This window comes from Pseudopipra pipra, chromosome 3 (genome assembly GCF_036250125.1).
Source record: "Pseudopipra pipra isolate bDixPip1 chromosome 3, bDixPip1.hap1, whole genome shotgun sequence".
Classification (NCBI taxonomy): domain Eukaryota; kingdom Metazoa; phylum Chordata; class Aves; order Passeriformes; family Pipridae; genus Pseudopipra; species Pseudopipra pipra.
In genome coordinates, this window is record NC_087551.1 from 79,771,986 (window position 1) to 79,787,801 (window position 15,816).

At 36.6% G+C, this 15,816-nt stretch overlaps 1 protein-coding gene across 5 annotated transcripts in view; it reads left to right on the plus strand.

Annotated features, from left to right (window-relative positions):
- The window catches only part of RNGTT (RNA guanylyltransferase and 5'-phosphatase), a 191,927-nt gene that overhangs the window by 131,948 nt on the left and 44,163 nt on the right, over positions 1-15,816 (plus strand). For 3 of the 5 annotated variants that reach the window (XM_064649996.1, XM_064649995.1, XM_064649994.1), the window contains one exon: positions 14,405-14,471. The exons of the other annotated variants lie outside the window; for them this stretch is intronic. In XM_064649996.1, the coding sequence (XP_064506066.1) occupies positions 14,405-14,471 (67 nt within the window). The remainder of the gene's footprint in view (positions 1-14,404; positions 14,472-15,816) is intronic. 5 annotated transcript variants of the gene reach the window in all.

Sequence of the window (15,816 nt, forward strand, 5' to 3'; positions counted from 1 at the left end):
AGCAGATGGCATTTTTCCCCCTTATGACAACTAAATATTTTCAAAGCTATAATCTTTGGCTATTTTCATACTTAAAGCCTTTTTTCCCACAAAGTATTAAAAGATTGCACTGTGAGCAAATATTTATCAGTGGATTATAAATGAAATATAATGTATATCTCTAATTATAGGATAGAGAAGATTGGAATGAGGAGAGTGAAACTAGATAGTGAATTTGATTATTTTATATTTTTCCTTCTCAAGTCTGCATATCAAAACCATCATTTGCACAGATGTTTATAAAAGCACTTCACTTTTGGTGACTGTTAAAGCATCAAATCTCAAATTATCGATTTCTTAGTCTTTTTACTTTGGAGTACAGAATTCTGCATGAAAGTGGATATTCAGTTGTAGGAGATTGCTGGATTTGTGGAGTAGAGCAAGACAGGTAGACTCACAAGTGAATTTGATATCTCTTAATGAAGGTTCTGAACTGTTATGGCCCCTCCAGAAGGGGAAATCTGCTATGGACATGGTTAACTCTTCTCAGCTAATGCATCAGTAACACTTCTGACTTGTTGATTTGTGATTAAAATTACCTTTACACACTTCTGATTCAGGACTCACTGTTGATCGTTCTGCTCTTATTCAAGAGAAGAAGCAGAAATGGCTCTCAAGTCTTACTGAGCAGGGTGTTTGTGCTTGGTTTCTGCACAGTACTCACTTTGATAAAAATCTTCACACATTACTTATGTGTTAAGAAAATTATGTTTCAAAAGATGAATTCTGTATCATGATAAACTAGAATAATGTTTTGTTTTAGAAGAGACAATGATACAACAAGCAAATGCTTTCTTCCACTTAAGATAGGTCAGAAATACAGCTTGTTTTAATAGCAGAAATATTAAGCTTCAGTTATTTGAAATATATCACCCAAATGAGATATTCAAAAGTGATCATTTTTCTCTTTTGTTCAGCCATATAATAAGATATGACGAATGGTTTCTGCATGGGGATAATTTCTCTGTTGTTTACCTTAGTTTCTCTCTCATATTAAAAATACGAGGAAGCTATTACACAGTTAATTTTTTTCATATATCATATACCAGTTGTTTCTTTGTAATATTCAGATACATGCAACATGGAGGAATTTTCCATGTGTCTTCTGAAGATGATATCCTGCCTTTTTCAGAGATAATGTTAAGATTCTTTGATGTTATTTGGCTGGCAAATTTTTGTGGTTTGATAGAGCCTCTGTTGTGAAGGCATGCCTATATCCAGACTGTGACCAGAGGAGTGTCCAGTGTTTTACACTTGTAAAACACTTCCATTTGAGTAAAAAAAAAAGCATGGCATAGCCTGTACCAATTACTTAAAAACTTAGAGTGTTGACAGGTTTACTGGACAAGCCTGAGGAAGAGATATGAACCCTAACGACTGCAGAAAAGAACTAATATTGAAGTTATACAGCATTGTCTGTTCTGCTGCTTTCCACTGTACAGACTGAGGAGCATTCATTTCCCAAAGGATTTTATACAGCATTTGGTCCAAATTTTTGTGTTTGTTGCTGAAAGCTATGTTATGAAACTAATGACTCTTTTATAACGGGAGTTTCATACTGAATGGTTTTTAAACAATCCAGAAATGCATAACATAAAGATGCTGTAGATGTAGATTTTGCAAAGTTGCTTCTCTTTTGCATTTTTTTACCAAGTTAATATTTAAACAGTGCGATCTAGTTACTTACTCTTGTTTCATGCAGAAAATATATCTCTGCTATCACTCAACCTGAATTACTTCTTTGATTCACTCAGTTTGAATTCATATGAACTTATTGCAAAACAAAGTGCATAGAAGATGTTTCTGACAGAAAAACTGGTATGGATATGACAAAAGGGCAAGAATTTGGTAGTTATTTAAAGTTAATTCCTCTGATGTAATAGCTCCAGAATCACAATTTTTTTTCTTTTAACTTACAAAAAATGAACAGAGTTTCTGGGGTTCTAAAACAGCAGCTCTGCTAACAGAGAAGTTGGTGGGTTTCTAAAGCTCTAAATCAGCAATTCTGTCAACAGAGAAGATGGCAGGTTTGTCAACCATCCTTAAGTTTAAGGATGAGACCTTAACCAGTCTCATCCTTAAGTTTAATCAACAAGGGGACTTGAAAAGACAGAAATACAAAAGTTATGGAATGATATTAGCAGTGGGAAAGGTAACTTGAAGGAAGAAGCAGGGTGGAGGAAACCTAATTCTACATAACTTCCTCCTCTACCCTCATTTTAGATAATCTGTAATTTATTTATTGCTAGCTATGGCAGCTTTCTACTCAAGTTTGATATACATAAAACTAACACCAGAAACACCCTTAACCCCCATAACTCTGAGTTTCTGTACGGGCCAACCAATTTTCTGTATAAGCAAAACTACTAATAAGCTTAGAGAAAGGTGGGTTTTATTAAAAACCTATGAATGAAGAAAGGATAATGTATAGTGAGAATAACTGTCATTTCAACTGCAGTGAAAACAGACTAGCTTGGACCTACAGAACTGGCTGGGACATTGGGGGCAATTGCAGAAAATCTGTTTGTGCCATGTGTGCAAGCTTGAGAAAGTTGAGAGTTGCGAAATTTTTTCTTACCCACAAGCTCTCAAGGAGAAGATTGCACACACTCTTTTCTCCCTCAGATTAGTTTAGCCAGGGTATCTTCATAAAACATTAATAATGATCAAGAATTCTCTAACTTGTCTAAGACCACTTTTTGTATTCTGGTCCTAAGGAAAACAATTCACTTTTCCTTTCTCTTAGTTTTCAAATGTCAAATACAATAATTACATTCTGTCTTAGCTTTAAGTGATTTATACCGGAATGAAATGCCTGTTTACTGTTTGATAATAAATCTTCTTCGCCATAATAACAAGGTGGTGTTGAAAGTAGCTTCAGAAAAGGAATGGCCTATTTAATTTTTAAACAGATAAAGGATTCCTCTGAAGGAACAATTGAAATTTGATTTTGCAGCATTTGTATTAATTGTTGTCTGATAGATATTTTTCTACTGTTTCAGGAAGGTGTGTGCATATAAATTTAACCTAGAGTTAATTCTTTTTCTGTGCATTTTAAATCAATCATGGATAAGTCTTCTTCCAGTGTAGGTGTTGCATGTGAAAAATTAAAGCAATATTCTGAATTTGAAATGAAATATTTAGACCAAAAAGAAGCAGAATTGCAGAAACTGTCAATGCAATCCCATTGTCACTAATCTGTGCATGTAAAATGTAGCAGAGGAATGTCCAAAAGAAATTGAATTCCTCCAAAAAGAGTTGTTCCCAGGGGCTTTGCTGGGACAGGTAGACCCAGAGCACAGATCTGTAATAACTGAGTAAACAGAATAACTTCAACCACTCCTCAGTTGCAATTGTTTTAAGAAACAAGATTGTAAAAGAAGATAAGAGACACCGAGCTGTTTGGGTTTCCTAGCTGGTATAAAACTTGACAGGAGGGATATGTTAAAATGTAGGTTTCCCGTTCATCTGTTACACTAATATGTGCTCTACCAGTTTCCCCTTTTCTGTCTTCTGTGTCTTCTCGTTTCTGTGTTACTATTCCCAGAGATTCAATTTTGTGTTCCTGCTCAAGTTTTATTCATTCTGCTTTTCTTCTCTCACCCATATTTGCATGTGAGTCTTCAGGGTTGGTTTCCCAGTAAAGGTGATTATTTTTTATTTGCTATCAGTCACTACTCCAAACTGATTAAAGTCCTGGTTAAAATGCATAGAATTTCCATGAAATAGCTGAAATTGCATTCCTGCATGCTGATTGATAAGTTTTTCTCTTTGATGGTCTGAAGATGTAGCTAAGACTGGGTATTATAGGAAAAGGCAATAGCTTATGTTATTTTGTTGTGCTTATCATATAGATATTAAAAATACAGCCAAATTTTGAAACATCAAAGTCTTTCTTCATACTTGAGATTAACTTGCATGCTCCAGTCCTTGTTTTTTCTAGTCGTATCACTTAGTCTAAGGAAACATACTGCTTTTTCTTAGAGACTTTGTCCTACCTTAAATAAGACTTGAATTAACTTCACAGGTTTTTTTTTTAATTTTTTTTTTTTTTAATGCACAAGGTAATTTTTTTTTGTGTAATACCTGTAATTAATTGCAGTTAGCTTACTTTAAAAGGCTTATTATCCATGCAGGTATCTTATAAAACCTCCATGAGGATTTTCTACTTGGAAAATCAAAATATGCTGAACCATGTTGCACTCGTTTTTTTTAAGCAGGCTTTTTCTGACAAGTGTCAATTATAGTCCAAGAAAACATGCAAAATTGCTTGCAGTAAAAAATGATGTCTTGAAGGCATATCGCAAAATGGAAAAAACCCTGCTTTACTGTACATTTGTTAATTAATAACTTAATTATTTATGTTACATAAATCTTCTCAGAAAGAGGTGAAAGAAGAGACAGAGCAGGTCTTGATACCAGTTAAATCAGTAGTAGTTATCAGCCAGGGTCTGGAAGTAACTAGATTTTTGTCCTATCCAGTTTGCATTTAATCATAATTGCTCTTTCACTTGTGCCCTACATAATAAAAATTCATCATTCAGGACAGTAAATTAAAAGATGCTCTGTTTCGGTAATAATAACACAGCAATTTTTATGAACAATTCAATTATTTTTTCCCACAGTTTATAGAAAAGATACATTTTTGCAAGTTTTTCATCATGTAGGCTTCAGCTTTTAGACCTTTTAGAGTGTGTGACAAAATAGATTAATAATTTTAAATAAAATCTAAAAAGCTGACATTGGAAAAGAAGAATACCTATTAGCATATGAGGAGCTTGCAATATGGTTATATTGGATGAAAAATTTTGTAGAAGCAGCTCCTTAGGTGAGGTGATGCTTCCTGGTCCTCTTCCTCAACCCTCAACAGGGAAGTGGGTCTGGCTGCTTGGGACTTCTTGGGGTGTTAGTGAACTTGGACGTGACTGTACTCCAAGTGCCTGCCTGGGAAGATGGAGCCTGGCTAGTGCCCTGTGTGTTTTTTAGTCACTGCCTCAGGTTTATGCTGGTGTGGAGATCACAGCTGCTCAGGAGAAACTGGAACAGTAGTTGTCAACCTGGGAGCTGTTGCTGTGAAGCAAATGCTCTGTGTGGAGCAGAGGCATCGCAGAGGGTTTTTTTTTGTTCCTAATCTTGTCTGCCTTCCGTATCTTAGCCTTGTCCAAGCTGCTATCATTGCAGTGCATTCCTCCTCCCCTCCTGGTGGCTCTGACAAAAGGATGCTTCCCCTCTAAATTTGGGAATCTGAATAAATGTTGATAAAGTTCAGAGAAAAAAGAAGGGAGAAGGGAGGAATTTGTTGGAGTGAGATAGCCAGCTTAAAAAGTCTGTACTAAACAAAACTAAAGGGCAGCTGAGCATTAGAGTCAGAGATAAAGGAAAGGCAGAGAAATGGAGAAAGGGGTTACTGGAGGAGATGTGGCAGTTCTGAAGTGAGGCAGAGCACCCTGATAGCAAAGCAGTGATTTCCCTTATAGAGAAAGGAGCCTTATGGGTAAGGATACAGATTTTTTTTTTTTCTTTTTTAAGCAGATACACCAGAAAGACAGGACAACTTTCCTGCAAATGCCTTCCAGATTACAGATGCAATAATTGGTATTACAGTGTTGGTAGTTGGCATTACAAGGTGATAGTCCTTTCTTTTGTCACACCCAGGAAAGTACTTCAGCTGCATTTCTTAATACTTTAGAAGCAGAATACTACTTTTGTGTCTATTACTACTGAAGGATTTCTGTAAAAGAAATTTCATTTACAAGTTTGTGTAATGAATATGCTGAAGGATTTAATCTTATAATGAATAGAGAAGCTAAGTCTTGCACCATCTGTACAGGTTTCAGTAGTGAGAGTGAAGCATTCAGTAGAGTTCTTGACATCTCTGACAGCCTTCCTACCTTATTTTGGGTGGTAGGTTTGTTTGTAGCAGATGGCTGTTCATGCATTCTGCTGGTGGCACTTGTGTCTGGATAGAGTGGCAGCTGGGTGCATATCCTAATTCCAGACAAACAATTCGTTGTTCATTACAGGCTTCACCTTGGGATTGTGATCTGCATAGTCCCCCGTGAACCCATACCTAAATGGTTTGTAGACTGTAATTCAATAATTTCTCTGGTTGTGCATGATTAATTAATAAAGTATTTATTTTGAATAAATGATTAAAGTGCTGGGGGGAAACAGGAAGAAAAAGAAATCGGTTGGAGTGGTCTGACAGTGTGCATACGTATGGCTGAGGGTGCTCTTTCATGATGCCTTTCCATGGAGGATCTTTATTAAGAAGATGGGAATTTTCATACTGATTATATCTCTGATCCATGTAGACAAGTGAATTTTATATTCTCTACTGTTTTATTTTAAGGGGAATTTTTAGTTTCTAGGTATTTTTATTATGCACATGCATGTTCAATCCCTGTTTCTCTTGCACACCAGGGTGGCATCAGTGAGCTCCAGTCTAGTGTTTAGCGATTAAGTATTTATCAGATTTGAGTTCTCACTCAATTGGCATAATTCAATAACTCCTTGTTCTGTTGTTACAAGAGATTAAATACAGATCACCTGATCAATCTGGTTTGCCCTGCATTGTCAAAAGGATACTGGTACCAATTGATTTACTCGGGGTACCCATGAGGTCTTGCCACCAGTGGTGCGGCATGCAGGGCACTGGGAAAACCAGAAGACTGTTGGAGCATCTGTGCTGACAAATGAAGGCCAGAGTGGGGGAAATTATAGCCAGATGAGATCACCCCATCATAGCTTCCCTGCCAGTTCTTTGTCATGGTTTTTCAGTGGTAACAACCTGTGTTAAAATTGCTGAATGTTTAAATTTCCAGCTTTGCTTGGGTGGTTTAGAATAGTTGTGCAGGACAGAAGTTTGGGGGTTTGGGGTTTTTTTGTGTATGTGGTGTTTTTTTCTTTGTTTGGTTGTTGGATTTTTGTGGGGGTTTTGTTGTTGTTTTGGTCTGCTTTTTTTTTAATTAGAAAGACTAAAGACAAAGGAATGACAAAACTACATGTGGAAAGAAAGTTCAGTGAGCTTTGAAGTCAAGCCTTTAAACGTTAGGAAATGATGGAGTTCTAGTTGCCAGGTTCATACACACTATGATACATTCCTTAATTAAATGGTGTAAGTACTTTTCCCTCATTCATACACAAAAGAGAATGTATCTTTCACCACAGAGGAAAGTAATGCTGAGGTTGTATGGATGTTTCTAAATACAATATCAGCTTCCTTTCAAAGTGATAAACTTTGTAATCTAGCTAAAGTTGCCAACCATTGCTTTGTAACTTGCTTCATCAGCAGACTTCCTCTGTTCGTGACTTTTTCTGATTACTCATAAATATATTAAACAGTCTCTTACATAAATTGAATAGTCACTTGGCCTTTGCCAAGATGAAAACTGACCATTTATTCTGCCTGTCCAGTCTCTTAATCAGGGTTCAATCCATAACAGTAAGTAGTGTCTTCCATATAAAAGTACTTACTGCCTAGTTTTATGGTGTTTTTTAATAAATTACTGTGGAAGAAGACTGTAACAGAAGCCTTTTGGCAGTCTGAATCGATTATGTCAGTGTGGTGCTCCTCCTGTCCCCCATTAGTTTTTAAGCATTCTTTCATTAAAATGATCAAAAGAGAGGCAGATGCAGCCACAGTGTGAGTGCAGGGGATGTGCAACCTCCTAAGTAGCACTGCCATGCGTGGCCAAGGTAGGCATGCTGAACAATGCTGTGCTAAAGGGTAGGACTCTGAGAAGTTTGCAGAAATTACCCTATATAGGTGTTAAAAATTGACTTGATTTGTTTTTTAATAGCAATTCAGACCCTCCATATTAAGAAACATCAGAAATCTTGGATACGTTGCGTCAGTGTTTGGTGTTTTATTTCATCTTAATTATCAATATATCCCAGAGCTTTTCTTTCAGTACCTCTATTTCTTCAGGCATTTCATTTTGGTAACTAAAAAACCCACGTGTTCCTACCTAGATGCCTTTATTTTTAGAGGGGATACAGACAAATCCACTGGGTTTTTAGCAATCTCCCTGTCTTTCTTATTTGCTTCCTTTATTTCCACATGATCAAGTGAATCTACTGAATGATTTTTTAACAGTTTTCTACTTTGATATGCTCGAGATTTTTTTTGTCATTATCTCATGTATTTCTTCTATATCATATTAGTTCTGTTTTTCTTAAGTAACTCCTGAGAGACTGAAAATGTCTTTGTTTTGACTTCAAAATACATGTAATGAGACTTATTGAAATCTGCAGATACAAAGCTTCACATTACGGTGTCAATTCTTCACTTAATTCTGGTAGTTGAATTTGCTGATGTTGTTGGTGTCTGTTACATTTTAAAAGATGGCTAAGGTGAAAGGACTCTATGGGGTCTTAGATTATAATGTGTATTTATAACATTCCAGTGAGTCCAGAGCTGTGTAAGTGCTCTTGCTTTGTCAAACATGGATAAATCTGGGCAGAGTTACAGCACAGGCCGTGTCTGGCAGGTCTTTCAGCAAATTGGGAATAGTTCCTAACTCCTGTCCCATATTTCAGTGAGGAGAAAGGGATGATATTCAGAAAGAAAAATTGATGTTTACTGTTAGAAATAGATTCTAATAGTGAAATCTCTTGAACTATGTAATAATCTCTCAAAGGAAAAGTCAAGCAGCCTCATTTTCCAGATAATTTATGGCCAGCCTGGCCAAATTGCTCATTATACTACAGGGAGTAATATTCCATTGGTGGAGGAATGGGCATGATTATTTAATAGGTACTTTTTGTTTCTACTTACTTCTCCTTTCTATTTTTTATGGATAGGTTATATGTAAATGTAGTCAAAATGCTGCTTTATGTAATTTGCCTGTAAGAAAAAGCCACAGAGGCTTTGGACAAACATTAAAATATTATCAGCACTAGACATAAAGGCAGCAAACAAAAAGAAGTGCTTTTTGGAAACATCTGTGGTTTTATTTATGGAGTGCAAGAATGTGTCTTGAAAAATGTCGCTGTCTCTAGGAAAGTGTTTGTGTACCTATCCCCCTCTTCCTCCCAAAAAACCAACATAACGGCCAAACACTTTTTCAAAAAATAACACAAACCCTACTAACTGAAAGTAAACTTTAATATTGGTCAGTTCTTTTTGACAGTCTAGAATTGCTTGCAGACCATTACTGTATTTATGAGGTCATTTCAGTTTGCAGTTTCAAGCCCTCTAAATGTAATTTTTGTTTGATTTGGTGTATAACCGCGGTGACATTATTCAGTGGAACTGTGTCTTTCAGGGATCAGTTACTTCCTAGATTCTCATTATCAATAGTCAATGACAGATAGTGATTTACTGTAGGGAGTGAGGTAGTTCAGTGAAGCCTTTCAAGTATCACACATAGGAGCTTGAATGGCAATTAGCACATAACATTGGTATTTTTGCCTGAGTTGCATGTGCTTGAAAGCACCATGCTTATTAATATGACTAATGGAACACACTATTGGAGTACTATTGTTGGAAGGTAGAGGGTGTTAAATTCAAATCTGTAGTTTATGCTATCTACTGCATTTTTCCTTGTGAATATTACTTGGAATACACTTTTATGTTAATTGCCATCACCATTAACTTGACGTGGACTATTCTGCAAATTCAGAATTCATCGAATGAAAGGTGTTTGCTTACATTTCTGTGGGGTTGCAGAGATGAATTTAGCATTATAAAACTGTTTACGGTGTCTTTTTTGCACTTTAATGTATTGTTTCCTAACCTTTTTCACCTCATCTTCAAACCCAGGGTTTTTTGCATCTTTACTATTTAACCAGCTGTGCATAATATCTCTTCCAGTTCCTTCGTAACTTTTTTCAATTTGTGCTCTAATTTGAGGAAGAATGTCCTAAATCAGACATACAGTCTATTTGCTTACTCTTTACTATGATAATTATACTAGAATAGCTTATATTTGTCCAGGAAAAAAGTTTTCTTGCTTGACTGATGAGTAAGAAATTTTGTTAGAGTATCTTCATAGCCTGAAAAAGTGGTTTGATAAGTGCAGTGTGGAAAGCGGGAGACAGCTCTTCTGTCTTGCCTGGGAAGCCCCTGTGTTGCCACTGTCAGTATTCTGCGTGCAGGGTTCACTACTGCTTCTGTGAACTGTCAAGTTCTTTGACTCTTTGTACTTCTAGAACGAAATGAAATACATGTTGTTTGCAGACCATATATGCATGTCGGTTTAAATTCACAAGCCCTGTTATTAGCCTTTTTCTAGAACTTGTTGGATCCTTTTATATAGTTTTATATTTCATAATAGTTAGTGTATTATTTGCACTATCTTATCTTACAATAGTCAGTGAATTAAATTAATGAAATAATTAATGATCTTGAAAAAATGGAATATAAATTAATTCTTTTGACCCTAACATAGTTTTTTATAATTCTCTATGCTTTTCTGATTTTCTTCTTTTCCTATTCCTAGAAAATACATGATTAGAATTTTAAACCAATGGGGAATGATTATCATAAGCAAGAAGTAAAATATAACTGGAATGTCACCGTAGGGGAATTCAAGTGACAGTTCAAGAAACTACTTAAGAAACTGCTTCTCTTTCTATAATTATGATATTGCAGCACAGTGCACAGTTTCCCCTCCCAGATTAAGTGACCACAGGATAAATGCAGAATATTTATTATATTCTTAACAGGACATCAACTGCATCACATGAATTTGGTGTCCTTTCTACTGTGTCATAGTGCTTTATTTGTGCTTGTGTCATCATGTGCAATAAGGACATACTGGGATAATTTCTTTGCATAATTGAATACAAAATTTATTAAACTAAGTATGAAAGTTACCTTTATCTTGAAAGCTATCCATGAAGAACTTCCAAAGTTTGAAAATACCATTATTGAACTTACAGAGGTTTTGCTTCTGTTCTCAGGGCTGTTGTTCATTTGTGTTCATGACTTCTAATAGTCATTTCTGTCTGAAATGCAAATGCATCCAGAGTGATTTTTAGAGGCAGTTAAAAGCACATACAGAGCATATCAGTGGAAGTATTTGTATATGCTTATTACACAAAAGGTATATTTTAAATGAAACATAAAAACATTCAGACCATAACTAATATTAATCCCATTATAAAGCTATTTTAAATGTGGGAGTTTAGAATGTGAGTGTGGTCACACAGATTTTCCTAAAATTTTATCCTGACTCCAATTTATACTTAAAATGGTGTGTGTTCCATTTTTTTGCCTTAATCAGCCACTAATGTGTATGCTGAGGTGTACTTAGCAATAAAGATGCAGCTGTGCACAAGGGTCAGTAGCCCCATTGAGTGTCAGGATTTTTTTTTCTCTCCGTTTTGCTTCATAACTATTCCACTCTTGAGACACGTCTTCTCCAGATTGAAGTCTTTTCACCAGCAGCCTCTGGTGAAGACTGCAAATCTGCCCACAGCATATGAAGGATAAAGTTCTTAGCTCATTTCCCAGCACCATTGTAGCTGCTATTTGCTGCTTCTGACTGTAAAGTGGAAGTAATCCCTGTGTCCCAAAATACTGCAAGTTATTATATGATAAATTGTCATCAGTTTTGGGATTTTATGAGCATTCTTGTTGAAATTTAAGGAAGGAGTTACAGGCTCTGTTTCACAGGGGTAGTGAATAACTTAAAGCAGTGCTGTTGGAAGCTCTGGGTGCCTACCACTGCGTGTTGCAGGGCAGCGTTCCTCCTGAGAAACCAGACACCTCAAGCCTATTTGCCTGTTCATTGGTCATGGTTTTCCTTTGGCACGGTTCACCTTTCCAATGCCAATTACCTTACCTCTTTTCAGCCATTCTGCTGCACACACTGTATTTTTCTTGCAATATTCCCTGCTTTGCCAGCCTATCTGGCCTCTGCTGTTGGCTGGAGCTGCAAGTTTCAGTCTGTGTTCCTGCACAATGTGCCGCCGCTCTTGCAACAGAGCAAGCGCAGGAGCTGCTGCTTCGCACAGGAGCAAGTTACTGCGTTCAGCTAATCTGCAGTAATTTGCTCCTGTGAGAGGTAGCGGCTCCCGGCTCCACCCTGTTTCTTTTTCTGTGCATGCTCCTTTCTGGAAACCTCCTTCCATAATCTGCACAGCAGCACTAGGATCCAGGTAGCCTAGAGGGAAACTCACAACTGTTTTGTGTATGCACTGCTCAAAATACACTCTTGCAGTAGCTTTGCTTATCCTGAGCCTCAGAAGTGACTCTTGTCACAGCCTGCTTAGCTGTCCAGACTCTTCTGTGTGACCTCAGTCTCTGAAATACAGAGATTATGCCCATAAGAAAGACCCTGAGTAAAAGAGTTTATACTAGTGATGAGATTTAGAATTTTTTAATTGCTCAGACCATTTAGGGGCAGAAAACCAGAGTGTTTCAGGGCATTAAATTACGATCATATTGGGATGCTCGTTTCAACTGTGTTGAGTTCTTATATGAAAACTGAGTGGTTTTGCATGTTGGTGATGTAATTTTGAATTTCATAACTCAAGAGGAATGTGTAAACTAGAGAAACACAGAATGCAGCCTTTTATTTAAGCAAGGGAGAGCTACAAATAACTCTGTGCCCTAAAAATTTTGCTTACACTGCATTGAATTAACATTGCTTTTTTGAAGCGCCATGTAAATAGCACGTGAAAAGGCAGTGAAAGGTGAATAAATAGTAATCAACTTGTACTGTGTCAGTCTGAGTAAGGAAGCCAATTCTTGCAGTTCGTTTGGAGTGTACATCAGTGATAGCAAGTTAAACAGTATAGACAACAGTATAGTCTCCTGGAAAGACCAGTCTTAAGGTTCCCTGGATGTTCATTACTTCTAACTAAAGCCATCCAAAGACTTAGATTTTTAATGGTCCTATGTTTTTATCCAGTAAAGGAAATGTGAAGAATAATCATGTGGGAATAATCATGCTGTATGTTTTCTCTTCTTAAGGTCCCTTACTAGAAATACAGCTAGTGGATTTTTTTGTTTTTATTTTCTGTCTTATAATAATTATGTGGAGTTCTTTTTAAGAATACTTTTTTGCTTTAAGATGCCTCTCTCTGAAATATGGTGACATACCCTGAATGCTTTTTAGAGAGTCTCTTTAAACCTTTTTCACTAATTACTTCCCACATGTTCCTTTCCATTTAGAAAACCCTTTAATATTTTCTTATTTTGTGTTATAGTCCTAGGAGAAGGTTTGATCAGTATGCTGGATATTCCAATTCTAGACACATGAGTTCTGAATAAATTTGACTTATTTGACTGAAAATAAGTTTGATGTGCTTATCCTGACTTCCGTATACTGCAGAACCATTGCAAAACAGTACAAGTCTTCCCAGTTTCGTCCGGCACACTAATGGGCAAAGGGAGAAAGCCACTTGCCTGTCTGTACTGTGGCTGATCTGGTCTGATCCTTACTGTTCTTTCCTTCCTTTGGGTATTTCTGTAAGTGTCCTGGAAATTTTTGTATACCATATCTAATTACAGAAGGGTTTTTTGAAGATGATAGTTCACCACCTCTTCTTACTTATTTTATCTATGTGAATGTTTTGACTTTGTCTGGAGGGAATGACCAATGGGCAAGAGGAAAATTGCGATTGTCCAGTTGGAACAGCACAGTGCTCTCCTGCCCTTTCTACTGGCCAGTGATGTTCTTGTCAACTCTTTTGTAACAGCAGTGCCCTAATGCTCCTCTGGGATTTGGAGTTTGTGTACTGATGGCATTGACTTGCACAGTATCTGCAGAAATCAAACTCTTTTCCAGAAGTATCAACAGTCAGCTGAGTCAACTTATCCCACTGTCCCTCTGGATCTTAGTGGTGTGCACAATGACTTTATAGAGTTGAAGAGAACAGCAGGCACAAGCTGTATCTGGGACTCTTCTTATTTAGCAAGCCGTTAGACAATACTGCAGAGATTCTATGTTATTTCTCTATTTGTAGTGATGTCATTTTTGTCTTACTGTGCATACTTTTACATGTCCTAATCTGTTTTAGCTCTTGGGCCTGCTCTCTGACTGTGTGTTTACTTAAGTCTTTTCTCTTGCTGTCTCTTTGTCTCTAATGGTCTCTAATAAATAGAAGCATATACCTGCCATTCTTCCACATTACTGAGTGACATCCATCACAAAGAAGCCTGTGAAATGATTTTATTGAAGAGCTGCTTGCATTGTAAACATAAATTACTCATGTGCATCCATCTTTAATTCACATCTTTCCTTTTCTGTAGTAGTTCAAAAAAGGTTGTGTAATCAGATTTGCAAAGGTAGCTCTTGCTGTCATGATGAAGCTTGTTACCCTGCTAGGGTTTGGTAACAACTGCTAGAGATGCAGAAAAAACCTTATGGATGTAAAGTGATATCTTAAAAGATTTTTTTCATTTTTTTAGGCTACTCACCCAGAATGTTGGTCTTCTTTATGTTGGAAACTTTGACAGACCTTTTGCACAAATTAAGGTATGATTAATAAGCTGGGGGGGAGGTGGCTATTTCAGTTATTTCACTTCTGTATGATTTAGAAAACTTCAGGCTTCAAGTTATCAATATGGCTTCAGGAAAAATAATGGGAAATAGTGCTACTTTGGTTATGTTTACCATATTCTGGGTTTGGTTTTAGTTTAATCTGTGCACTTGTCAAAGAAGTTTAGTTTTTCCTATCATCTTTTGATTAATTTTGACTCTGGTTTAATTATCAGAAGGTTGTCTTGTCAGAGAGATTTCAAAACAAAGCCGCTTTTGGAGCCCTGTAATTCTTTAAGTGATCCTTGACAGGGAAGACACTACAGTAAAAAGCACAGATTGTTTTCCCAGTATTATTAGATTTATTATGAAAGACTCATACAATTGCTGGAAAATCATATGTCTTTTATGACTTACTGTTTCTTTTCCTTCAGTGGTACTATAATGGTTTCGTGTTTCTAATTGCCAGTTGCTAATTAATTATTGTCATGTCACTTGCAAACAAAAATGTTTTGCAAGAATATAGGGACTGATTCTGATGAGTTTCCTGGGTATTTTATTAGAACAAAGAGAGGGAGGCATTAGCATGTCAGTCATTACACTGAGATGTGGAAATGTATCTATTTTAGAATGCAGAAATGTTCCCATCTCTCAGATGATACCTGTAATTACTACATATTCTGCATTCTTGGCTGCATTGTTCCCTCCATCGTGTGCATATGCTTGTGCCTCTAAGAATTTTAAAAGCCTTGGTTTTGTTTTACATCAAAATGAAACTTAATTTCTGAAACTCAGATGTGTTCCTTTACCATCTCTAATTATGTTACTAAACAACAGTACTCCCAACTATATCTAACAAGTACTTTTTATAGCTTAAACCTTGGTACTGTATTAAAATGACTTTAAAATAACAAATGCATGCTTTTTATCTTCCCATTTCCCTTTCTTTCATCTTCTCAGTTCCTACATGTGTATTATTCAGTTTGGCTAATAATCAAACAATTTAAATGTTTCTTTTATGAACCATATTGCCAGAAGTTTCATCAAAAATACGATTGTATATTTTTGGTGATAACTTCAGAGTAGTGCTTCTGAAAGTTCTCTAACTGTTCTCCTGTTCCAAATGAGGCCCATTTCTGCCTGCTCCATCCACTTCTAAGAATAATAAGCAGCAAAATGGGAGGTTTTCCCTATGGCTGGGAAGAGTTTTAAGTTTACTGGGTGGGTGTGAGAGAAAAGAGGTAAATACTGCACTCCTGCCTGCAGTGAGCAGTGGTGCCCCTCCTATCACTTGCAGCCAGGGAGAGGCTCTTCTGCTCACAGTTTCCTGCAATTTGCATGT